At 40.4% G+C, this 27,339-nt stretch overlaps 1 protein-coding gene across 1 annotated transcript in view; it reads left to right on the forward strand.

Annotated features, from left to right (window-relative positions):
• LOC122804038 overlaps positions 1–26,720 on the forward strand; it is a 712,415-nt gene extending 685,695 nt beyond the window's left edge. The window contains exons 4-5 of the mRNA XM_044073715.1: positions 19,811–22,259; positions 25,097–26,720. Coding sequence (XP_043929650.1) covers positions 19,811–22,259; positions 25,097–26,433 — 3,786 coding nt within the window. The 3' untranslated portion in view covers positions 26,434–26,720. The remainder of the gene's footprint in view (positions 1–19,810; positions 22,260–25,096) is intronic.
• The last annotated feature ends 619 nt before the right edge of the window (positions 26,721–27,339 follow it).

A 27,339-nucleotide genomic window follows, 5' to 3' on the forward strand; every position in this document is an offset into this window, starting at 1 on the left:
AATCAGCATGCAAGTTTTGAATATTTTCTGCTATTTGATGTATAATTTTGCTAGTTTTAGATGCAAAAAAAATAAAAAAATAAAAAAGTAATGGAATCATAGCAATGGCCAGACATTCAATTAAGCCCAAAAGTTCATCTCATGAAAATGTGATTTTATTTTATTTTTTTAAGTCTACACTTAAACATAGAAATAGGAAGGAAATCTCCTTACTTAGCAAACCACTCTAAGAATGGTCACACTTGAAAGAACCCACAGTGGGGTTCTGAAGGGAGGTTCCAGATGCAGCCCCAGATCTTTGTTGGTACACCATTAAAAAGGCTATGGAGACAGAGTGCAAACATCAGTATATCCTTCAGGAAGTAAGTCCAGTATTGAAATGGCCTTCAATTTACTATACACATTTGGAGACTTTTTTCTTCATTAACAAGTGCTCGAATTCTCATCTATTTCCTGCTTTTGTAGATTATGAGGTGGCATAGAAGCGATACTTCCTTAGCAAGCACCCCGAGGAGTGCATCCAGAGGTGTAGACACTGACCATCTCCAGATCATTCATCCAGAGAGTGAGTACAACAGATGTGATTTTTGGGAAGCCATCCCATGAGCCATGTAGCCGTGGCTCAATAACAGCAATTATGATTGAGGAGTCTTCACCGTGGACTTCTCCTTGGGTCCAGTACTGATTGATATCTCAAGTTGTAGAGGTGCAATAATGTATTTTCATGTCAAAGACCACCGTTTTGTCCATAAACCTCAGCCAGTTGATAGAAATTTAAAGTGATCCTCTAACCTGGATGCAGGAATTTACTGTCATGCAACATAGCCTGACACCAGAAGCATGCTTTTCATTAGCCTCTCAAATCCTTGTGCTTCTACTGACAAGTGCATCTGTGCCAGTAATCATTTGAAATGAAGGACCTGTCAAAATAAGGAGACTGAAGAGCTGAAAAACTGGATTTGCATTTATCAAGTCCAAGATGACTATTTCTTCAAATATTCCTTTTCACAGAGGTATGGCAATCTTGGAGTTGGTATGTATAAGTTCTGGGAGTGTGGGGGGCTTGCCTGCACATTGGTGGGTGCAGGGGCACTTGACCCCCCCCCCTGCAGAAAGCAAGTTTAAAGGAGAAAGTCAATGTTCAGTATTACCTTTTCTCTTGCATTTTCTAACCTTTTTTATTCAGTGTCTCAGCACTTGATCTTATGAGCTCTGATATTTCAATAGGGAGCTATCTGCACCAGCACCTTGTTGGCTGACACTTGGCACTCACTTGCTGCATGCTAGACCCCACACTCATTACCCATAAATGAACCTATCTATACTGCAGCCATTGGAAGATATTAGGGACAGATGGAAGATCTGGAAACCTTTTTCTCAAATAGATAAGGATTATGAGTCCTGCCATCGGGCGGTTGCAGTGGTGCAGCAGTTAGCATTGCCACCTCACAGCAAGAGGCTCTCTAGTTGGATTCTCAACTGGGGTGCCTTCTGTGTGGAGTCTGAGTGAGTTTACTCCAGGTGCTCTGGTTTCCTCTCACATCCCATAGACTGCTACAGATGGACTGGACACATTTAATCAGCCCTAGGTGTGAGAGTGTGACTTCTGTGGAAGACTGGGTGCTGTGCTGGCATCTTGACACCATAAAACTCCACTGTCAGTTATTCTGCAGGCCATTGCTCCACTTTGGCGACCCCTAATGGGAAAAGCCGAAAGGAGAAGAAGATGATGAGTCCTGCCATCCATTCTTTTTAAGAAGTCCTGAAGTCCATGATTTTAACAGTGGAATGGCTTGTAATATAAATACTTAAAATGAGTATTTAGGGAAGAAGAAAGAATGTTGGGCCATTCCCCTAATGGTGTTTGTCATCAAAGAGAATATATAGATACAGACAGATAGATAGATAGATCGGTATCTTGGGAGCCAGTGGTTTCTGGTTCCATGGCTGTTATAAAAGCAGCTACCATGTATCATCTGCAGGCTGAATGAAGTGAGATTCTGACCAGGTATTCTGCAATGGACAGCTTAGTGATCTCTTTTGTCCAACACAGGACCTAGGGGGCCACAACATTTTGCCACTTGGCTGCATGAAATGAAACCTTTCTCTTCTGCTGCATTGGAGTTATATTCCTGAATAATTTCACCATTCCATCCTGATTGTAGGCATTCTAAATGGTCACGTACTACATGAAATTATAGCCTTCCCTGATTGTTGTCATAAAGTAAAGCTATTCAAGACCCCATTTATGAGGTTTAGAGTTGTCTATAATGTGACCCATTGTATCTCTCACTGCATTGATGCTATGTCTACTTACGAGGTACCACTATGTGCCTGTGCAGCTTGGCCTGACTGAGGATGTCTTCCCTTAAGGTTTAGCCCAGGAAGTCCATTCTGGATGCACCATTTAGGGAAAAATAATATTCATTCAGTCTTCAGTCGACCTGGTAAATAACCCCTTGAAGATGATGTAGGCCTGCACCACCACCACCATGACTCAGGACTAAATAAACCACTGACATCATCTTCCTCCTCCACTTCTTCTTCCTCTAAATGATTCAAACCCACCCAAGAAGACAACCATTTTGCAAAGCAAGGGAAGCACTCAAACATCACATGCTCTTCCCTCCATATGCAGTACTAACTACATTACATAGTGAATGATTTGGCTAGCCAAATAGTTAGAATCCTGAGTGCCTAAAATTGCCTCTAGACACTGCTCTCTGCATTTTCTTCACCCTAGATAACTATCACAAAGGACCAGATGGTTCCAGATGTGGTTGTAGTAGGCCACATTTCAGAAATGTTAGCTCCTTCATAGATTCTTATTTTAAAAGGGCTCCACTCAGTGACTTTACTGTCTATGGGCAGCCCATGATGGAAAACAGAAAAACAGAAAATACGCCCCTGGGATCCCATCTGTGTCCTTGCTGGACAGGGGAAACAGGTGGTGACTTTGTGGGAACTTGGTCAAAATTCTTGGCTAGGCTTGTATGGGCCTCTGGGACAATAGCCTAGGATCCTATGAACCTATGATCTGTCTAAGGGGCTACTGAGGATGCCCCTTCCTCAGAACAAAGTCTAGGGAACTTCTTCCACCTCTTAGTTTGCCTGACGGAAATGAAAGGTTATTTCACATTGTGGACCTCAGGAACTTCAGTGAGCTCACCTAGTATTTAGTTGTGGCTTTACAGATGGTCTTGCTTCTCCTACCAAAGGGTACCTTGATGTTTCAAAAAACATGATGGATATCTCTTGACAGAAGAATATCTGTGGTCTGCAGCAGGGATTGCTTTAGTTCACTCTGGGTGGACATAATTTTCAGCAGGAAGTACAGATGTTTGTTCCTTCTTCTACACTGAGAGTGTCCAGGAAGTTGCTGAATATGGTAATGAGGTCTTGCAGTGGAATTCACAGATGTGTCTACACCTGAAATGATAGCTGGAACCCTTTGATGGAGCTATATGGATACAGTTATGCAGAAAAATGTAGTCCTTATGCTTGACTATAAACCAGGAACATTTCTCTTTGATACTTTCTCAGAGTATTGTTTTCAGCTGAGCAGAGCTAAACATTTTCTCTTTCATAGGATCATATATTCATACTGGGGTGTCAGACTAGTGGACCATCTGTTGTCTAGCCAAATGTACCTCCAATTTACCAAGAAATGTATTAATACCAGACCTGACTTTGATTTATTCCCTTTTCATAAGGGCTAGAGGGACCAGGTATGGGGTGTACTTATGACTGCCCATGCAGTCATCTAGGCTAGACTTAAAATGGGTTATGGAGCCAGAGTCTGTGCTACCTTTAAGGGGAGTCTATTCTTTAAAAGAGGCATTCTCTGCAAAAGATATATCCTGCCAACAGGTACCAGTTATGTTTCAGTGTTACTTTAGGTCTCCTGATTTGGTGTTTATGATGGTCTTAGTTTTGTGTAGGATGTTATGTAAGACTAGATCTTTTGAGGATATGCAGGATAAATGAGTCAATGTCCATGGTAATCCGCATGAGTTAACAGGACATGTTCAGGCTTCTACCTTGTGGAACTTCCTTGCTTGATGGAGGCGATGATCTTAATCATGCCATCTGCACATCAGAGGATGCAGCTGCTGCAATAACTCTAAAGTGTCAGTGGCTGCAGAGTTAACAGACGTTTAGTCACACACTTTTACTGCTATGCCTTGGAGTGGCGGAGTATTCACAGCCTTCACAGCCTACAGCTATTGTTTCTTTTTCTGCAGCTAAACTTGGTACAGCTCTGGAAACAGATGTCAGGTTTTCCAATGCTTCAAGTGAAATGCTTCTCCTTGGAAAGATGGATCCTTAAGAGGAGCTTAGAGCAGTTTTCTTGATAAGATCTCAAGTGAAAGTCCCCTTCAGAGCTTCTCTTGGACTGATTCAACAATATGATTCCTAATATTCATGAAGGGATGTTATTGTACCCCATGTAGATGGAAGTGATTCTTGACTGGCAGTGATCTACAAGCAGAGGCATCAACCTATCAGTGGTTCACATTTCTGGACGGCTGAAAGCCACACTCTGTGAGCTGCAACTCTGGTTGTCTCCTGGACTTCTGGATTCAGGAGCCACGCTTAGTTCTACTCTTCCAGAGGTGAAACACTTCACAGACTGAGCTATTTGCCACCTGGGAAGATGGAATGCAGTTCTATCTGACCCCTTCTGCTCCATGCTGTAAAATATGGGGGAGTCTATAATGGACACAGTCTTCTTCCTTTGACAAGGGTGAGTCTGTCTGCCTTCTAATATTCCTCGGTTTCAGACCTTATGGTTCATAGGTTCATAGGTAGGTACTAGGCTATCGGCCCAAGGGCCTATGTAAGCCTAGCCAGCAAGGTTCCCTGACTTACACCGCCCAAGAAAGTTATTTTCCTGTGCCACTGTTGAGCAGAGACACAGAAGTGAACCCCAGGTTGTATTTCCTATTTCCCATCCACTCATCAAGATTTTTCTTGAAGAGTGCTAATGAAGAACTTTACTTGACATAGATGGGTAGCCTGTTCCAGAGTATGGGAAGTCTCCGGGACAGGAATCTATCCCTCCAGCATGTCCTGTTTATTGTGGTGACAAGGTTTAGGTCCCTAGAGCATGTAGCTCAGAGGGATTGGGATTTCTTTAGGTGTAGCATGTCCAACAGCTCTGGGTTTGACATAGCTTTATATGTTAGGCAGAGATCACCTTGGAGTAGGCAATATGCTACGGAGTAAAGCTGGAGTTTTTTGAGATGGTCAGTGTAGGGCATTTGTTTGAGGCCAGTAATCCTCTTTGTGAGGTACTTCTGTGACCTTTCCAGCTGCTGCAGATGTCTTGTGAGGTACATTCCAAAAGGGGCGTTGTACTCTATAATGGGTCTAATGAGTGTCGAGTAGAGGGGAACAATGACCTCTTTTTTCCTGGATGAGAACCTTTTTATGATGAGGTATGCCATGTAGAAGGACTTCCTGACTACTGTGGCAATGTGACTATCAAAGAAGAGACTGCTGTCCACCTGTGTCCCAAGGTCTCTTATCACACATCCAGTGATAAGTTGATTGCTGCCTATGTGGTAGTTCATGGGTACAGAGTTTTTACCAAAGGGGATGACACTGCACTTTTTGGCATTGAGCTTGAAGCCATGGCTCTGACACCAGGCATCTGTCTTAGTGAGGCCCTTCTGTAGGATGTCCACATCATTTGGGGACTGGCTCGTAGTTTGCAGTCATCTGCGCACCTCATTAGCCAGAGGTCTTCTGTGTTAGCTTGTACTTCAGAGAAGTAGATACCAAACAGGAGAGCTCCCAGGACTGAACCCTGTGGTACTCCACTTGTCATTGGTTTGAGGTCAGATTTGGAGTCTGCAAATTTTACAGTGTGGGTTCTGTCAGTGAGTCAGTTGGCAACCCATCTTGTGACTTAGGGATTTATACCTAGTTTAGTGAGTTTAGCTATAATTCCAGAATGGGGGATGGTGTTGAAAGCCTTGGCGAGGTCAAGATAGGCTGGGTGAACCACCTTACCCTCATCTACGGCTTTGGTGACTGCCTCAAAGAAGTCGATCAGGTTCAGGAGGCATGATCTGCCTTTCACAAACCCGAACTGGGTGGGATCCAAAGTTTGGCGGTTACCAGTGTCTTTGTTTATGAGTTCCATGATGATACATTCCATGGCCATGCAGACCAGGCTCGTCAGGCTAATAGGGCAATAATTCCCGGGATCAGTGGTGGCTCCCCCTTTGTGGAGTGGGATAACTGTTGCTGTGCACCATTCAGTGGGCACAAAGCCTGATGCGAGGCTATTATTGAACATGGTGCTTAGGTGGAGAGCCCGTTCGTGCTGAAGTTCATGTAAAACGCAGCCTGGGATGTTGTCCGGTCCCACGGATGCTGTGTTTTTGGCTTTAGAGAGTGCAGCTTTTACCTGCATAGTTGTGATTACAGGGACTCTGCATTATTCCTGTATAGATATGGGCCCTTTAGGGGGTGTGGGGGGGGGGGTAAAGTTAGCACTGAACCTATCTGCCAGGATGTTGGCAATATCAGGTGGTTCTGTAATTTTTGTAACATTGTGCTGTAAGCAGATCTGGGTGTTGCCATTGAGATTCTTGACATAGCTATAGAATGCTTTGTGGTTGTCCTTATAATTAGTGGTGATTTTGTTTTTGTAGCTAGCTTTGGATGATCTTATAAGGGATCTCAGTTTCTTACTGAGGCTGACCAGGGAGCTCCTCCACTCATGGGATTTTACTCTCTTTTGCAACAGTTTCTTCCTTCTGTTGTACAGGTTGTTTATGGCAGGGGACCACCAGATTGGCTTCCTTTTTTTGGAGGATAGCATCTTGGTTCTGTTTGGCATAGCACGATCCATACACCCGTGTAAGTGCTTATAGAGTGCATTTGTGTGGGATTCAGCAGTTGTAACTGCATTGCCCATCTGCATGGGTGTCATGAAGTTCACCACTTCTGTCTTAAGAAGTATGAAGTTGGCTTTGGAGAAATTTTTTACCATGGTTTCCTTAGTGGGGGCGGGATGTGGATATCAAGGGTGATTAGCTTATGGTCGGTTCTAACCAAGTAGGAGTTGACTTCAGGTGTGGAACACTGGTCACTCATGTTGGTAATGACTAGGTCTAGGATATTGTTGCCCCTGGTGGGGGTGTGGATAAGTTGATCCAGGGCATTGCAGTTTATGAATTCCAGAAAGCGTTGAGCTAAGCAGGTGGTACACGAGTAGCTTTCCCAGTTAATGGTGGGGTAGTTGAAGTCGCCCATTATTAGGGTGTTTGGTTGAACCTTATTATTTTCCAGTACATCAAAAAAAGAGGAGTGGGAATCCTGGGGCATGGTGGGGGATCTGTAGCAAGCTACAGTTTGGATTGCAGTTTTGCCCAGAGTTAGTTGCACTTGGATAACCTTGGATGCATTATGCTGAGCAACTAGCCTGGAGGTGTGGATATCCTTAAGTAATATGGACACACCTCTGCCTTTGGTGTTTTGGTCCAGGTTACACGGCCAAAAAGTGTGGTATGAGTTATAGCCTGGTAGTGCAGGGGTGCTATCTGGAGCCTTGAATCAGGTCTCAGTCACTGCACAGATATCCATGTTCTCCATTTTAAAGAGTGTCTTGAGTGAGTGCATTTTGAGATTTAGACTTCTTGCATTGAGTGGTATTACCCTCCGTTTTTTCTTGCCTGTTCCTGTTACGATGGTGAATTTGTCATTTGAACCTTGCCTAAAAAAGGCACTATAGGGGCAGCAAGAGCTTTAGCCAGTATCCAGAATCCCAGGGGCAACAGGTGCAGGCCATCTCTGGCAAAGCATCATGGTCTGTCGACCATGTCATCCCAAGCAGACAGATACTGGATCCCCTTAGAATGACACCAGCTGCTTAGCCAATTGTTGAAGTCAATCATTTTGTCCTTGTACTGCAGTATCATTCTGGGTGATGGCAGAATGCTACTCAGGGCTAGGGTCATACCTGCCTGGGCTACAAGATCAGAGAGCTCTTCCATGTCACTTTTCATGTAGTCCAGGGAGGTATGTCTCAGGCCATTCACACCAACATGGACAATGACAGAGTCGTATTTGTACTTGTTGTGGAGTGACCTGAGTGTGTGGGTTATATGGCGGATCCTGGCACCCAACAGGCAGCTGACAGTAACCTTTTCCTTGTTTAGCCTGGTGAGCGGGACATCAGTGTGCCTGACTATAGAGTCACCTATGACTAGTGTGTTGGGTACATTGTTTTGCCTTATTGGCTGTGGTTGAGTGGCACACTGAATCTGTGGGCTATGTGTCATTTGGGTTGTGTTGGGGGATGGAGGTTGCTTGCGTTTCTGCTTTGGAGGTCTCTGTTGCTTAGACAGATTATTATTGAGAGCCTCCGCGAATGTTTTGTGTTACTATGTGTGGATTTTGGTGGTGTAGATTTAGTGAGACTATGTGATGAGTGTGGTGTGGTGCAAATATTTACCTTCTCCTCTTGACTGTCAAGTTCAGTCTTGGTTGGAGAGAGCTTTACTTCCAGTTTGGCTAGATAAGTGCATCTCTCACAGGTTGTAATGTTGGGTGGTAGGAGGAGAAGGTTGTCTGTGTACATGAGGCAATTTCTACATTGCCTCAAGATGCCCAGATTCATCAGATAGACAGGAGAGAACACTGGGAGCTGACCCTTGGTCATGCCTGAATAAAAAACTATTTTCCTCTGGATAAGTGAGGAAAGTGAGTACAAGAGCTGTTTTTCTCTAAGCAAAATTAAGTACAAAAACAGTTTTCCTCTGGGTAATGAGAAAGGTTGAGTGCTGTAGTAATTAGTAGCTTATTTAGTGCTTACAAGTTCTGAACAAGTACTGAGCACGAATAAGCAAATTTAAGTGCTAAAACTAAGAATTTGTATCTGCACTAGATGAGTTACAGGACAGAAACAAGTGCAAATGCAGGCTTTCAAATGGCAACATTTAGTTAATAAAACCCAAAATTAGTCCATGTTAGCTTCTAGAGGCAGAGTAGAATGGTTAATGCAGCACCCAACATTTTCAGAGTTCCAAGCAGGGAGTTTCCTTATGGTTGGGGAACATACCTCTTAATTATCCAGATTTTCACAGAATGTCCACATTTTTGCCTCTTATTTGTGGTATGATCCTCATAAAATCGATGTTTTTTTTCTGGCAAGTCACTGAAGATCAATGCCATTAATAATAATAAATAATGACAGCCATTTGGGTTTCAGACTTCATATCCTTTAGACAATACATAATGATGCAAAACCTGTTATTCTAGCAGCTATCTAAGTTTATAGGAGCAGTATTCAAAATCTGCCCCTATTTCTGGGCCTTTGTCCCCCATTATTTTGGCTTTGTCTAGTTTCTTGATGTGAGAGGTTGAAAGATATGTTGAGGTAACAACTGACTTCAAATCAAGATTTAGTTCTAACAGTGGACCCTCTGATCTTATCAGATCTTCACTCTGACATTTGAGTCTGCTATGAAGTTTTACATTTCATATCATTATAGAACATTACCTAACATAAACTGACAGCATTTGGGTGCATCGAATAAGTAGGTGCTACCTCTTCTCAGATTGAAGGCATTGTAGAGCAAAAACCCACCATCTTTACAAACAGTCCATTACAAAGGGTGACAGCCATCTCACTGAAAAAGATATATTTTGAGGTTCCAATTAAAATAGGTACCAAAAAACTGTATCTGGTAACCCCTACTCCTTCCCCTGTCCCCATTCCTTTGTTCTGTCCCTTTAGTTTTCTGCCATAGCACACCATATGCCATCTTTTGCACCAGTATCAGATCTTCTCTCTCTGTCTCTTCTGGGGCTAATGATTGTAAGTTCAGCAGTTATAGATATTCTTTCTGGTATTTTTCCTCCATCCCACTTATCAATTTTTAGGTCTTTCATATCCTTTACTTTGTAGAATCACCAGAGCTGTACACAATGCCCCATATTTGTCTCATCTATCCCTGACATCTGTGCCCCATGGAGTATAGCCTTGCAGCCTGATGGCTGTTCCTGTTGGCATTTTTACTTGTGTCTGGTACTCCAGGACTGAAGAGATCATCAATGCCCCAATTTTCAGGCTTTTGTATTTCTTACATTAACATCTCCTAAATGTGTAAGTAACTTTCAGGTTGCTGTGTTTAAAATGCAGTACCTTGCACTTTCCTGCACTAGACCTCCATTGCCACTTGTCTGACCCGGTAAAAACATATCAATAAGGTTTAGTTTTTTTATTTATTTTTAAAATGGTTGCTACAAATTTCTGGCGTCCTTTGTGAACAGGATTATTCTGTTATTCTGTTAGTCATTCCCAACACATACTGTTTCGAAATGTGCGAGCCAAAACACTGATCCTAGTAGCACTTTACTTTAAACTTCCCTAACCCATTACAACCTCACTTGAACCATCACCACCTTGTTTTTTTCTTTGCCACCTTTACTTAACTCAGTTTGTAAATTTCTGCCCTCCTCTTAACCCTTTTCATTTGGTGTGGTAACAATTTAAACGCCTTAATAAAGTCTGATTAGATAACTTCATCCAAGACTCTATCACCCATCACTCATTCATGAAACTCCAGGAAGTGGTCTTTGCAGACCAGTTTACTGTGAAGCCACTGCAGTTTGAGTCCTGCATTTGGTTGTCCTTTAGCAAGGTCTCAGGCCTTTGTGCCAGGATGTTGTTCATCATCTTCACAGCCACTTGCTACAGAATAACTGTCCAATGCTTACCAGAACTGGTTCTGATTCTTTGCTTGAGGAAGTGGACAATGAAATATTTTTTCTGTCATCTGTTAATTCTTAACTGAGCAGAGATTTGTTTAAATATTTCAATACCAGCGGCCTGTAGTTTATCCTTATGTAGTCCCACATTGTTAATTTTGTCTCTTGGCTATTCACTGGTCTGTCCAAAGTGAACCATACTGTGGCATGATTACTTCTAACCACTGAAAATCTTAACTCTATATCAGAAACTTGACCTGACCTGGTGTGGACTAAAACTGGAATTTTTTTTTCTATTGCCATCTTGCATCATAGGATCATAGGAAGTCACAAGGCTATTGGCACTGAGGCCCTTATTAGCCTAAGCAAGAGTTTAGCCCATGCATACACAAATCAACACCTGATGTCCCTGTCCAGCAGGGACATGGGTAGAAACCCAGGGATGTATTTTCTATTTCCCATCCAGTTATCCAGATTGCGCTTAAAAAGGGGTAAAGAGGTACTCTGCTTGATGTGGAGAGGGAGTTTATTCCATAGATGGGGGAGTCTCTGGGGCACAAATCTGTCCTGCCAGCAAGTCCTATTGATGTCATAGACCAGGTTGAGGTCGCGTTTGCGGGTTACTCGAGTGGAGCTTTACTTGCGGATATGCAGCAGTCCCATCAAGATGGGGTCCAAGATTGCCTTTTATGCCAGACAGGGGTCACCTCTGAGGAGTCTGTATGAAACAGAGTAGAGGCATAGGGCTTTTAGCCTATCTGTGTATGGCAGATTTTTGAGGCCCTGGATTCTCCTGGTGAGGAACCTCTGTGGTCTGTCCAGCTGCTACATGTGCTTTGCGAGGTACATGCCGAATGGGGCATTGTAGTCAATAATGGGCCTTATAAGGGAAGAATACAGGGATGTTATGACCTCCTTGTCCCTGGATGAGATACCCTTACTTATGAGGTGGGCCATGTAGAAAGCTTTATGTACAATGGAAGCAACATGGTCGTCAAAATTCAGGCTGCTATCAGTCTGGGTGCAGAAATCCCTCATGACTGACTGCGTGCTTAGAACGTTGTTATTAATGTGATAATTTGTGGGGACATCTCTCGCCCCAAAGGGGATGATGATGATGCATTTTTTGTATTCAGCTTGAGGCCATGTTTCTGGCACCAGTCATTTGTTTGGGTAAGACCCTCTTGGAGGATGTCCACGTCACTAGTGGAATTGATTACAGCTCCCAACTTGCAGTCATCTGCAAACCTGGTCAGCCATAGCCCACTGGTATTGGCCTGTACTTCAGAAAAGTATATCCCAAATAAGAGAGGCCCCAAGACCAAACCCTGGGGTACGCCACTCAATACGGGTCTACTGCTTGAGGTGGCTTCCCCTATTTTGACTAGGCGGGTTCTATCAGTAAGCCAGTTGGGTACTCTTCTGGTAACATATGGATTGATGCCTAGGTGAGAGAGTTTATCTATTATGCCCGGGTGAGGAATAGTGTTGAAGGCTTTGGCCAGGTCAAGGTAGGCAGTGTGAACTGTCTTCCCCTCTTCCATGGCTTTGGTGACTGTCTCAAAGAAGTCAACCAAATTTAACAGACATGACCTCCCCTTGATGAAGCCAAACTGTGTGGGCTCATGTGTTTGAAGGTTGCCAATGTCCTTGTTTATGAGGTCCATGATAATCCATTCCATGACCTTGCAGATCAGGCTAGTTAGGCTTTTGGGTCTATAATTTCCTGGATCACTGGACGCTCCAACTTTGTGTAAAGGGATGACAGTGGCTGTTCTCCACTCAGCTGGGACAAAACTGGTACTCAGGCTTTGGTTGAAAATGGTTCCTAATGGTGCTGCAAGTTTCTGACTGAGTTCATGTAGGATGCAGCCTGGGATGTTATCAGGTCCCATGGAGGCTGTATTTTTTGCTTTTGAGAGAGGAGTGATGACCTGATCCCTAGATATAAGGAGAAGGAGGCAGGTACTGGGAATGTCCTGATTTACTGATGGGGGGGGGGGGCAGAGGGGTGAAATTTTCATTGAATCTGTCATCCAGCAAGTTTGCTATATCTACCGCATTTGTATATGTGGTGTCTATGACCATCAGTTCTGAACAGATCTGGGTGCTAACTTTGAGATTACGGACATATGTGAAGAAGACCTTATGATTGTCTCTAGTAGATGTGGCCCATTTGGACTCAAAGTTTGCTTTGGAGAATTTCATTAGTGCTCTTATTTACTTGTTTAGGCTAAGGAGAGATTGCTTCCAATTGGGCACCTGCTCCTTCTTGGTCCTGGTCAGCAATTTTTTTCTTCTGTTACAGAGTTTATTGATTGCAGATGTCCACCAGACAAGTTTAGTCTTCCTTGCGGAGGATGATTTAGTCCTGTCAGGTATTCCTGATTCCATGCATCTATATAAATGTTCGTATAGAGATTTGTATAGCTTTGGATACTGGTGTCAGCTCCAAGATAGGGGGAGGGGACTGTGAAGCTGTTTATACCATCCCTCAGGAGGCTGTAATCAGCTTTGGAGAAGTTTTTTTGATTGACCCTAGCTAGAGGGGAGTTGTGGGAGATGGTGGCTTTAAACATGACTGCTTTATGGTCGATTCTTACAAGGGAGGATGATACTGCAGGGATGCTGCAGTGGCTACTCATGTTGGTTAATACCAAGTCCAATATATTATCACCTCTTGTGGGGGTATTGACTAGCTGTTCCAAAGCATTTGCATTTACAAAATTGAGGAATCTCTGGGTATTTGTGTTCTGACAAGAGTAGTTCTTCCAGTCATGTTTGGATAGATAAAGTCACCCAGGATCAGGGTAAAGGGTTGAATCTTGATAGATTTGAAGAGGTCTAGATAGGCAGTTTAGGCATCTAAGGTCAGATTTGGGGGCCGGTAGATAACTGTTATTTGTATAGGGGTCTTGTCAATAGTTAACTGCACCTGGAGTGTCTCCTGTGCATCATACTTTGACCATGTTTGACCAGCCTAGAGGTGTGTATGTCTTTAATATATATTGAAACTCCATCTCCTTTGGCTTTACTACCCACAGTTTGGGGGTCTGAATGTATGACAGGATGAGTAACCAGGTAAGGCTGTGATGCTCTCTGCAGCTTTGAACCATGTTTCTGTGACGACACAGATGTCAGCATTTTCAATGAGTACAGTTTCGTGTTTAGACTCCTAGCATTTAGCAGCATGACCTTTAATTTGTGTTTTGTTGAAATTTTTATGTTGGTAGTTTTAACCTCATCACTTTTCCTTAAAAAGGCACTATAGGGAATGCAAGAGCCTTTTCATAATCCTGAAGCCCAGGTGAGACAGATCCAGGCCATCTTTGACAAAGCATCGTGGTCTGTCAATCATATCTTCCCAGGCTGTCAGGTACTGGATCCCCCTGGAATGACACCAGAAACTAAGCCAGTTGTTAAAATCAGTAATTTTCTGTTTGTATTCAGGCATCATTCTGAGTGATGGTAGAATGCTGCTTAAGGCTAGGGACATACCTGCCTGGGGCACATATTCAGCGAGTTCAATCATTTCTCTCTTCATATAGTCCAGGGAGGTACATCTCAAGTCATTCACACCAACATGGATTATGACAGAGTCATAACAGTACCTGTTGTTGAGAGACTTGAATGTGTGTGTGATATGGGAGATTCTGGCCCCTGACAGACAACTAACCATGACTTTCTTCTTTTCTAGCCTGATGAGAGGCACATCTGTGTCTCACAATGGAGTGACCTGTGACTAATATGTTGGGTTTATGGTTAAGCCTTAGTGGTTGTGGGACAGAGGTGTGTGAACTATGAGTGGAGGGCTGAGGAGATTGCGTGTGTATTTGCCTCGGAGATTTTTGCTTTCGAGGTCTCCTTTGTTTGGGTATGCTTTTGTTGACAACCTCCACATATGTGGGTGGGTGTGTGTTGTGTAGGTGTGGGTGGTGTTTGAGGTATAGTGATTGTGTTGACAGTCTTCTCAGTGCTAGATATGCTGGCCTGTGAGGGAGAGAGCTTGGACTCTAGGTTCCTAATGTAATTGCATCTCTTGCAAATTGTGTTCTTAGGTGATAGTAGTGGGTGGTTATCTGTGTACATAAGACAGTTGCTACACTGTCTCAGGATGCCCATATCAACCAGACTGGCAGGAGAAACTGTAGGAAATTGTCCATCCACATTTTTCAGAATCAGAGAGAAAAGATCAAGGAGAGCTAAGTGGTTAGCCTAAAGCCGAAGTGCTTAAACCAAAAGAAAGTGGCTTAGAATAACACTTACAATTTAAACAGGCTATAAAGAAGCAGTAACAAATGCAACAGAAAGGATGCAAGTGAACACTTTAGAGAACAAGTCACAGCAAGTTGCAGAAAAAAGCAAGATGAACTAATGGAGCAGAAGGTGGAAACACAAATACAGAAAAAGAAGCTTAATAAAGTGTTTATTTATTTATTTATTTTTTATTAGTAAAGTGGAAAGGGAGAGAGAAGGAACAGAAGAAAATTCAAGGTTGAGAAACTAAGGGGGTTTAACCTTCCCAAATGATCTTTGTATTGGGTAGCATGAGCTAATGAGATGGGACTGGAAGTGTCCTTTATCAATTTTACAGTAGGAGTGGGCAACAGCGAAAGCAACAACTATAAGAGCACAACTGCAGTGGGGTGGGTGAGCAGGAGAAAGCAAAAATTCAACTACAGACCAGCAATTATATAAATGGAGACATAGAAAAGTAAATAAGTCAAACAAATAAAAACAGTGCAGTAAACTAGTGCAGAACTGTTACACAAATAAATAAAAACAATGCAGTACTGATAAGCAAAATAAATACAACCAGTGCAGTGCTGATAAGAAACACTGAACAATTAAAGTGTGAAAAATATACTTATGCAGCTCTGTAATTCAGATTGTTTAATCAACTGAACCGACTCCGGCTTCCCTCAGGTTCCTTTCCTGTCTTTTTTGGATGTAAGAGCTATTGCCTAGTTTACCCACTCACCTCCATGGATTTGACATAGTGGTTAAGATCTTCACTTCAAAGACACATGGTGCAGGTTTGACCATGATATTAGGTAATGGGCTAGGCCTAAAATGGCCCTTCAGTGAAATTAGCCTAGTATTCAACAATAATGCTGGGACACTGAGATTTCTAATCACAACAACCTCTTTTTCTGCTCACAGCTCTTGAATCTGAGAACACATAGACCCACTTCATCTGCTGAAGTGTTGAAGTCAGTTTATGGTGAATATTTACCATTTTTTCCTATAATCCAACTGCATCTTGAGTGCCAGTGAAGAGGTCTTCTTAACCACTCTCATCTTGACCTGCTTTTCATTTCCTATTCTTCCTCAGAAGGTTATTCCATATTTTATATAAGCCAACAGTAATTCTCCTTTTCCTTTCCTGTCACTTTTTGGGGATCTGATTGATTGGCTCTAGTATATCCCCTTTTTCCATTGCACAAGTGTCTGTGATGTTGGTAGTGGGTGCCTTTTCAGATTTAAGGAGTGTCTGCAATTCACCCATTTTTCCAGGCTCGACTTTGCACAGCATTGCTTTCCAACACTTATTTTGCTGCTTCCCTTCTTCTTCCTCTTTTCTAACGTTTCAGGCATTTTTCAAGCTTAACTCCAACTTTGCATTCCACAGATTTCTTCTGTTATCCTGGGTCTGTGTTCTTTTCCCATGATTATGCCTACATGTCTCTTGAACCTTGAAATCTTCTTTCACTAATGTTACCCTTAAGATGGCATCACTATACAACCATCTTCCTGGCATCCATGGGCCACCTCCTTTGCCTTCTTGACAACTTGCTCCACAGTTCATACCACCATGTCACTAGTCCTGACGTGTACTGTAATATGGGCCTTATCCTACATTTCCTACGTCTTCCACCTACTTGTCCAGGGATAGACCTGGGAGTGCATTCAATGTGGCCAGACCTGCACTTGTTCACACCCCCAAGGTTCTGATGCCCTTGGGGATAGAATCACCATTTATCATTAGCTTGCCTACCCCTCTGAGTCTGTCTAGTACTACCTTACCCCCTGTCCTCCACTGCTGAATCTCCACCATTTACTCATTTCTGTGCTCCCCTTCCTGCTTCTTTTTATCCAGCTGCTTGACAACACGATTTCCTTTCACACCTTCAGATTTATCCTGCTGTCCTTTACACCTCACTTTCTCTCTTTTGTGTGCTCCTAACCTTCCCTCAGGTGTCCTGTGTTCATACCCTAACTTGTTTCTGTGACTGCTCCTTGTTTCCTTAATTAGTCCCATCTCACCTGTAATGTTTTCCTCCTTTCAATCCCTGCATCACCCTTACATCAGTTTCCCCTGTCTTTCTCCTTGCATCTCAATCTTCCTGTCCTTTCAGTCTGTTACTTCTGGCATGTCTGTTCCTCCTATGAGCTTTCTACTTTCCATCTCTAGCTTGTCTCCATTTCCTCGCCCACTAATTTCATTTCCTCTTCTTTTTTGTGCATACGTTTGAACTACCTGCAACAACGTCTGCTTCTGTTCATACAACACATCTAATTAGACCTGCTAACTCCTTACCTATGCCCCTGCCTCACTATTGTCCCACTTCCTATTTTCATCTCCAGTACCAACTGCTTTATCTCCAAAATGTTCTAGTGCAACCAGCTTAATCATACTCACCATGCAGTCTGCCCCACAACTCACGGAGACACACTGCCAGTCCAGGTCTGGAACACATACCCCTTTTGCCTTTTCCCTATCTTCCTGCCTTGAAAACTGATTTTTATTTTTCAGTTAAGGACAGCGTATTTGTAAAAAGCTATGGAATGAATTTAAAAACAGCAAAAAGCATCCAAATGCATGGAAACATACTGAGCTTGGTATCCTATTTGAAAAGAACTCAAATGTACATGCATATTATTATTTTTAGCTGCACTGCGATGCCTGCCAGTAATGTCACTAATCTGTAGAGCTTCTGACAGGTTAGAAATGGCTGGCTGCTGATAGATCTGTTTCCTTGACAGAGATCTACATATTGTCTGCCTTTCTATCCCTTTTTGTGTTGAACTGTAGCTACTTCCTGAGCTACACAATATAATAGTAGTTTAACATCCCAGTTTGGTCTTACCCACTACCAATAGACAAGTTGGTCTCAAGGACTTGATGATATTTTTATTCTGGAAGTAGGCATCCACTGGGGACTTCAGGCTAGCTTGCACCTACATATATATCCTTAGCTACAAAAACAGTCACTTGGTGAGAAGGTTTGGATTTCTTAACCTTTCCAATGCCCTGCATTTGGCTCTGCCTCCTTCCCCCTGCTCTATGCGGCTTCTTTTTGATCTCTTCTGCTTGATAGTCATCTTTTTCTTAATGTGCTGAAATGGTTAGCCAGGTAAACAAGTTTTTTTCTCACAGAAGATTTACTCTGACAAGTGTAAACATTTTATTTTGCCAAAATATATTGAAATATGCTCTGTCCAGTCATTAAGTTATCTGATTATGTTGGCCTGTCTTAGAAATTGTATAATTTGAGACTTGGTTATTCCTTGGTTATGGTGCATATGCCACCTCTTTCTGCCCAAAGTGATCTTGTGGATGACAGAACTGTGGTCCAACAAGAGTCAATGAAGACATTCTATAAATGGGGTTCTGCATCTCTGCTGGTCTTTGAAGAACACCTCCCCTCCCTGATACTTATAATTCATGACTGACAGACCTGTCCTTCCTCCCTTCAGATCAACTTATCCACCAGAGTTGAAATTCATGTCTTGGACAATATTTTACCTGGTGGCTATCATCTCTACTCACAAAATCTTAGACCTTCAGGGGCTTTATAAGTAGGAAACTATAACTGTGTTGTTCACATTTATCAAGGAATCCATTAGGACCAGCTCACATATGCTTCCAAAAGTAGTTGCAAATCTATTAGTACATTAGTCTAGTTAACTCCCATTTTTTTGTATTATTTGATAGGGCAGAACAATGACTGAGAAAACCCTTTACATCTTAGATGTGCATCAAGTCAGGTTTTAACTAAACTACTTCCCCCATTAGTTTTGGAAAGGGGTTACTTCTACTGATCTACACTCATGTAGATTGTGAAGACTGGCAGTTATCAAGTAAAACCTTTCTTATGAATTATTAGTTGAATTATCTTTTGCCATTAAGAGACAAACTACTAATGGTATAATTCTGTCATTAAACCCCAATACAGCAGTGGTATGGAATCTTACAGCTCTTGTTTCAAAGGTGCGTCTGCGTGAAGGCATTTGTGTAGTGGCATCCTGCTCATTTACTCATAGCTACAGCTAAGAGTATTCTGGGTGCTCACATGTTCTCCCATTTGACAAGCATCATGGTTTGGAGTTATAATCCAGACTAAGCCAATCTAATCCAAGCTTTATGGTATGGACTGGAACTCCAGATCCCCTTTGGTAACTTAGTACTTTAAGTATCAGCCATGCGAACCTTTCTTTCCACCATAGAGGGTTAATGCTGGGAATTTATCCAGCTCATACACTCATTAATGAGAATCCCCAGTCTTGGGTCAGCTGATCTACAAAGAGACCATATTTAGTGGGTTACTAATAGCAGCTCACTGCATCCCTCTGCTTACACTGCCCCTACCTCCAGCAATCTCTTTTGGAGTTTCTTGCAAGACAGACAAGTAAATATTGCATGTAAATGTTTTTTTTCTTATAGGCAGTACATGAGTCAAATGTATATTGTTTTTATCTTGATCTTCAAAAAGCGAGCCTGAGATCAGAGAGTTTGATGTGCTCTTCTAAAGTAGCCCACAATCTTACTTCATGTACCAGCATAGAGTGTGTGCATCCCAAGTATGGGAACTTCAGAGAAAAAAGTGATGAATTAGAGGCAAAACAAGGATGACCCACATTCAACTGTATCTCCACCTAGGAAGGTTCCCTTATATATCAACTGATTTAATAAGAAGATAACTGTTATTTCTGCTGCTTCATAAACTTCCAATATCAATGAGCAGTTGGAAAGAATTATATATCTACTGAAAAAATGGCAACTGTAGCGCAATGGTACTTTAGATTACATTTGCATTAACTTTGTTAAAATGGTTAATATGTTCTTTTTGTTTTATAGATATCTCAGTATCTTGAGTCTGTGCGAGTAAGAAGTACTGATGAAGACAATGAGCAAAACGATGAAAACTTCAATTTTCAAATTCAGAATGAAGTAACAGATAATGAGATGGCTCAGAAGGATGCACTGTGTACAGCAGAATCTCCAGTTCAGTATGACAGTGCAGTGGCATTAAATTCTGAACAGAATTTATCTGAAAATTTTGTTGATAATCAAACACACTTAATAACAGATACTGCAAAGGGTAACATTGAAAGCTATGATGTGCCTCGGAATGAAAATGTTAATTTGCCTCAAAATGCTCTTCCTGAAAGAGACAATGAGAACGCCTTAATTGCACGTAATGTGGAAGAAGGACAACGAAATAACACAAGTGCTGTTGACATAACAGACAATATATATTGTGAAACATTGGTTACCGAACAAATGATGGATATCAGTAAAGTTATAAGTGATGCAGTTAAAGGTGAAGAAGAAATAGCAGCTGCTGTTTTCTTCACAGGTGATGGTGGTGACTATCGTCAAAATTTAGGGACAAATGTCACATTGGTTACTGAGCGGATAATAGATCGTAATCAAGATCTTAATCAAATGCAGCATGAAGTTGTTGAGTGTCAAGAAGACAACGCAAGTGCTGTTTACCTGATCGATAATGAAGTATGTTGTGAAACTGAAACACCATTAACGTTGCATGTTAGTGAGGAAGTAGCAGATATCAATGAAGTATGTTGTGAAACTGAAACACCATTAACATTTCACGTTAGTGACGAAGTAGCAGATATCAATGAAGTATGTTGTGAAACTGAAACACCATTAACGTTGCACGTTAGTGAGGAAGTAGCAGATATCAATGAGATTGCAATTGCTCTTGATAAAGTTCAAGGAGAAATAACAGCCGAGGACTCTATAGCGGAAAGTTGTCAGAATGATTGGGCGCAGTCTCCATTGGTTACTGAGGACACAAGAGACAGAAAAATTACACCTGACATATTTGAAATTCAGGAGGTTGGAACAGGGGATAAGTTAAAGACAGATGGCAATGAATTTTGTAAATGCAAAGAGACAGCAATCACAGTAATTAATGAAGAGACAGCAGATATGAATAAAATTATAGAGGTTATAAATAAAAGTCAAGGAGAGAATGAAGCTACTCCTAATGTAGCAGATGATGGCGATGTCCATTGCAAAGGTGAAAGTTCAAAGGTTGGACTGGTTTCTGAAGCAGTAACAGATATCAGACGAGTAGCATATAATGTTGATGAAGGTCAGAGAGATAAAGTAAGTGTTATGTACAAGGCAGATAATGGTGCATATTATGAAAGTGAAATGACAAAAACCCAGTGGATTACTGAGGTGGCATCAGATATCAGTGAACCTGCTACTGATATGAATGAAAATAATATAAATGGGGGTCACAAAGAAGAAGAAGAAGAAGAGGAAAAAGCTGTGAGTGTAGTTTGGGAAAATGAGGGGACAAAGCCTCCTTTGATTAATGAGGAAGCTACACAAATCACTACAATTACACATGATACAATTAAAGGTCATGAAGAAAAAGAAAATGTTTACATGACAGACAATGATTTATATTGTGAAAATGGAATGAAAAAGGCGACACTAATTACTGAGAAGGAAATGGGTATGTGTAAAGAGGACCACGAATCTGTCGCACAACAGCACCATCATGCAGATATAATTTGGGGTGCCAGTTGTAAGTCAATCGTGGAACAGCAATCCTTGCAAACTAACTTCAAGGCTACAGAACCAATTACAGAAGAAGTAAAAAATCATATGGAAGAACCTGTGCCTGTCCTTGAACATTCGGATTTGCAAAATACACTGAACAGAAATACTGAAATGGGACAAGACACTGATAATCAGAGTATACCTGCCATGGACATGTATATTGTTAGAAAAGATACTCTGGTGGATGAAACGAAAATGGAGCTGAGTCACACATCAAGAGACCCTGATACTACCGTTATGAAAGATGCAAATATCTCAAACGTACCATGCTATTTGGTATATGAAAAGACTGCTGAAGCTTTTGTGTCAACACCACTTCAGGAAAGGATCACGGAGTCTACTGATTTCTCACATATGAAAGTTGCAGGGGACCTTGTTAGCATATCCAGTGCTCAGGGGTCATCTGGTTTTCTTAATGACATGCAGGATGAGCAATTGCATCTTTCTAGTGTTTCAAAGACCTCTCAGGAGAGTGCATTAACAGAAACACAGATATTAGTAGAAAATGATGAATGCCCTACTCATGGCACAATGCAAGTTCAAGGCATTTTGTTGGATTCTAAAGATTTCACATCGGTGACTTCTAGTGAAGACTTAAATGTTAGTAACTCTATTCCCAATATCAATGAGAACTTATATGAAAAGAGGGAAAACCAAACAAGTGATGATGTGCTAAAGAAGGACCAAGGAAGTTATCTTCTGGAAAGTAAGTATCTCTGGTCTTACATAGGATTGCTTATTTCTGTGGTTGAAAGAAATCCTATTCATTATAGCCTGGTGACACCTGAATATATTCCTGCAGTTACATCCTACTGCTCCCTCTAGGCATCAAATACTGCCTGTTCATATTCACATTAATAAAAGATTGTGCTGCATGCAAAGTATTACACAATGGCAAATACAACTGTGTAGATATTTGACATAGTGCAGGTAAAGCTATATTAATATTTATTTATATATTGCCATAAATTTCATGTTTTTCCAAATATCTTGACAACCAATTAACACAGACAGAACTGCTAAGCTTCATGTGAAAGCCCACAGTTGTTTGAAGAAAATGTTACCAACAATATCCGTGTAACTTGACTGGTTACTAAGATATTGTAAGTTGTTTACAAAATATTACAAACTTAGTAATTACTAGTTTAGTCTGACTTATAAAATTCAGTTTAAAACCTAGGACCTAAAGAATACTACCACTATAAAAATAGTTTGAGTTGAAGAGTTTGCCATGTACATTTCTTTAATAACCCCTATGGTTCCAGAGATATGAACATTTATTTGAAATATGAGGACATCATTTGATTCTATAAAAAAGCTTAGGCTTCGCCTATTGAAAATTAGTGCAACCTTCCAGAGCTCCATGGGAGGGAATGAAGTACTGATGCATACTAAATGCGACATTTACGACACTGTCCTTCCTGGCCTGTGCATCACCGAATCCTAGCTAGTCTAAGTACATAATGATGATAACAATAATAACAATAATAACAATAATAACAATAATAATAATAATTTCATGACAGATGCTGCTTGCTTGCTTCATTTCTCAGAGTGAAAGTTAACTCTGAGGGTTTTTCCCCTCTCAATTAGATGTCCTGTTTTTGTGAGCTACGTTACTGACACAGTTGTTGGTTTTAAATTTTGTTTTCTTAATGGTCTATACTACAGCCTCCTGCCAATTACTATGATCTGTTCTTGGACATTCTACTTTGTTTTCTCTGACTTGCTCTATTGTACTGTTTGGTAGTGCAACAACTAATTTCAGTAGTCCTAGCAATATAGCCTGCTACTATAGTGTTTAGGGACAACTCTTCAACACTCTGATTAAGGCAGGTAAATCACAATTACGTCACAGATATAAAAGGGTGGGATATCATTTAAATTATAATATTAATAAATGTGTTGTGCAGTACACTTTGACGTAAAAATATTAGACTGTGAATACTCAAGGAACTGCTATATTATATTGAGCAACAAAATAATCACCATTTCTTACAGTTCAAGTGCCACACTACTATATTGTGTGTGGGTTACCCACAGGTGAAAGCCCTAAATCCTGTAAATACTGTAGCATGATTCATAAAACTGTGAATTACAAACTACCACATGTGTGCATAGACTTGTCCAGGTGCACAGCTGTGTATGGTGCTCCTAGATCACACAGCCCTGTGGTATATGAAACAGAAAGCCCTACCTGATTGCATGCAAACTGTATGAATCCAGGTCAGAGTTATGAGTCTATATTACATTTGAGAAACTCATCTTTGTAGCTTTAGGACATTTCCCTGCATTGGTTTGAGACTTGGAATATATCAGTTTCCTTGGACTATACTCTATATGTGCTGGATGTAATTTTTTAGATCAAAGCCAAAATGATTTTGCAAAACCACCTTCTACCTTCTACGTAGTAAGTGTAACTTTTTTTCTATCTGTATTCATACAGTGGAGTTGCAAAAGTATCCAGTTATGATTTTAGTTTGTAGAATGAAGCTTTGTAACTTAGAAAATGTTGATATTTTTCACAACTTATACCAATGAATGATCTCTTCAGATTTCTTTATGGATGTCACAGTTTCTTTCAGTTCAGACCAGCCTGCAATGTGGTTTCTTTTAGCAAACAAATATGATTTTACATTTCCTGTTTAAAATCATTTATTCCGTGATGGATTATCATTAAAGCTGGGCAATTTAAATCACAGCTGCTTAATACAACAGTGGCAGTAAGCATGAGTGTATTTTATGCATTGCATTTTCACCGTTGAAACTAATTTACCATAGTAGGTTTGCAGCACATCATACACATTGCACATTTTTATTTACAGATGCTGCCATGCATTTTAGTTTTTATCCTGACAAGACTTAGCCCTAAATTCCCTTCACAAACCAGTATCTAACATAGCATTTAAAATTCAGCATTCACTCTTGATTTGTCAGTTAGCTTATTTTACATCTGTAATCCTAAAGACTACACTCACCTCCAGTGAGGCTTGCACATACATGCTTTGATTTGTAACATTCTACTGACTCATGCTTGACTCCTTAGTGTAATTACAGACATTGAATGATCCAGAAAGTGTTCATCTGGGAAAGCACCCAACTTGAACTAGAAAAGAAATTGTTGTACATGTTAAATTATTGTTTTATATATATATATATATATATATATATATATATATATATATATATATATATACTCTGAATAAGATTTAATTTTTTAAACTTATTCACTATTTATATTTGTTTGCTTTTACTAATATAATGTTTCAAAATATGATCGTCATTTTTTGATGTTATTTGATGATGCACTATTTACATCTTGCATGGCCTACTCAGTTAAACACATAAGCACTTATTATCACTTAACAGCTTTTACCAATACCTTCCCTCTCCATTACTGCATTTATCCATACTGATTTCTCCATTTACTTAATGTGCACCTCTGGCAACACAGTACTAAATACTTGAGTATTTTGCAGCTGTTTTGAAACTGAAATTAATGCTGATCAAAAAACTGAAAATAAAATGTTTCCTTGTTGGCAGGTCTTGAAATGCAGCAGGGGGGAGTTCCAGAAAAAGTCAGTGATCATCAGAGTTATACGGAGTTTGGATCTACAACACTAACAGATGGCAGATCGAGATCTGTTGCAGAAAGAGACATTACAGACATTATTCAAACATCTGAAAAAGAACAACCTTATACATGTGGTTCCACTGAAGCAAATGAAGGACAAATGCGTGTGTGTGTAACAAAGGATGAGCGCAGCATAACATTTCAGAAAGAAAATGATTTTCGTGAACTGGAACCAGAGCTACGGCTGGAACCAGAGGCAACAAAAGATATTCATGTGAATGAGGATTCAGTCCTTCATGAACTTTGTGACACCATTGAATCCTCAGCACATGCGGCTAAAGATCACATTGAAAATGTTTCAGTGCTAAAGGAAATAGAGGATGTTTGTTATGAAGAAAATGCATTCCTACGTTCTACTGCACCTGATGATCAAAGGGAAAATCTGGTTTCGGAAGTTGAATTACCTGAATCCCTAGATTCTATGTTTAGAGAAGTTTCCAAAACAGAACGTTGTACAGAAGAAGACAGTAGGGAAACTTCTCTTAGAAAGGATCACACTGATACAGATGTGTCTTGTTTTTCTGATAATTCACAAATAACTGAAATTTGCAGTTTTGATGGCACAAGTTCAGCTGAATTGTCAAATGTAAGTGATAAGAGCCTTCCTGAAGAAAATTATGAGGTAACACTGTCTTTTGGTGCATTGCTTAATGATAAGAGTGCCCCAGATATCCTCGAATCTCACGCTATAAAACATTCATTGTCAGTCTTGGAGAATGTTGAGGAACCTTGGACTTGTGATGAACCTGCATTACATCTGAAACAAATGAGTGGCATTTCAGGTGACGAAATGGACATGTTTTCCAAAGATCCACATCAAGTACCCGAAAACACAAACCTTGCAGCATTAAGTGAAACTAGGAACACAGAAATGGAAGGTTTACCTGCCACAGTATCAAGTGAAGATATAAAAGATGTGTACAGATACCAGAAGAAACTGGGTCCAGTGGTTTTAGTTAGTGAATCTGTTGGTGAAGATGATGAAACTTGTGCCATATCTGCAGAAATAAGCAATCGTCAGAGTACATCAGAAATGTCTATAGCTGAAAGTAACGATTTTACAGTTAAAGAATGTAAGTCTTTTAGTGAGGGCTTGATGCGCAAAGATACCAAACATTTAGTGCTTATTTTTCTTATGTTTATCATTTTTATTGCAACAGCCAGCCATTATGACTTTACGGCTTGTGTTATACTTTATCTTGTTTCTTTGATTTTTTTGTACTGGGAGGGAGGACAAAGAAAATAATTTATGAAAGAATAATATAGGATACTATACCCCCTCCCCCAACAACTCTTCTACAGCCATTACAAAGGAAAACATCTAAACAAAGAAATGCTCCAGAAAATGTGTAGTGGTGTAACAACGTTGATTCATCCGATGGACCATTTGAAGAGAAATATGGATATTTCATATTTCACGTATGTGAATGGCAGAGGTACATGGCATGTTGGAAATGTTGACAGCTAATAAAGCTGATTGCTGGACTTTATACCTTATTGGCTTTAATAAAAAAAACATGTTTTTCAAAATCACATTATCAGAGATCATAATAATAACAACAATAATTTTTTTGTTTTAGTAGAGCATGATCTAGCATTCAGATGAATTGCCCTTCACTTTGAAATAATAATAAAAATATATATTATTAACTGATCGAACCACACATGCAGAAAAAAATTAATTTAATTCAATTTTTTTTTTGGTTTATATAGCTAAACAACATAAACTAATTTTTCCAGTCTGATTTGGGGTAACATTTCATCATTTAATTGATGAACTTTGATGTTACTGTTAGGTCACGTTTCAATATATATTTTTATTCAGCTTTCCTAAATGTGACAAAATGAATAGCAGAAATGCAGGTATGTAGTGTAGAATGATTTTACTAAAACAGGTAATTATTTTCTTTTCAGACCAAAATATTACAGACACAAAATCAATCATCATTTCACAATGATCCCACATCATTTAAAATTCAGACAGTCAAATACAGATGCAATCAACTTTATTGTCAAAGACAAACACCTTTTAGTTAATATTTTAGATGTTAGAGAAAATGTCTTACTGAACTCATATTTATGAAACCTTAGTTAGTGTACACTTTTATTTTAAAAATAATGTATTACTTTTCTCCCAGCACATAGTTAGAAT

This window comes from Protopterus annectens, chromosome 6.part0 (assembly GCF_019279795.1).
Source record: "Protopterus annectens isolate FY-2018-M chromosome 6.part0, PAN1.0, whole genome shotgun sequence".
Lineage (NCBI taxonomy): Eukaryota > Metazoa > Chordata > Ceratodontiformes > Protopteridae > Protopterus > Protopterus annectens.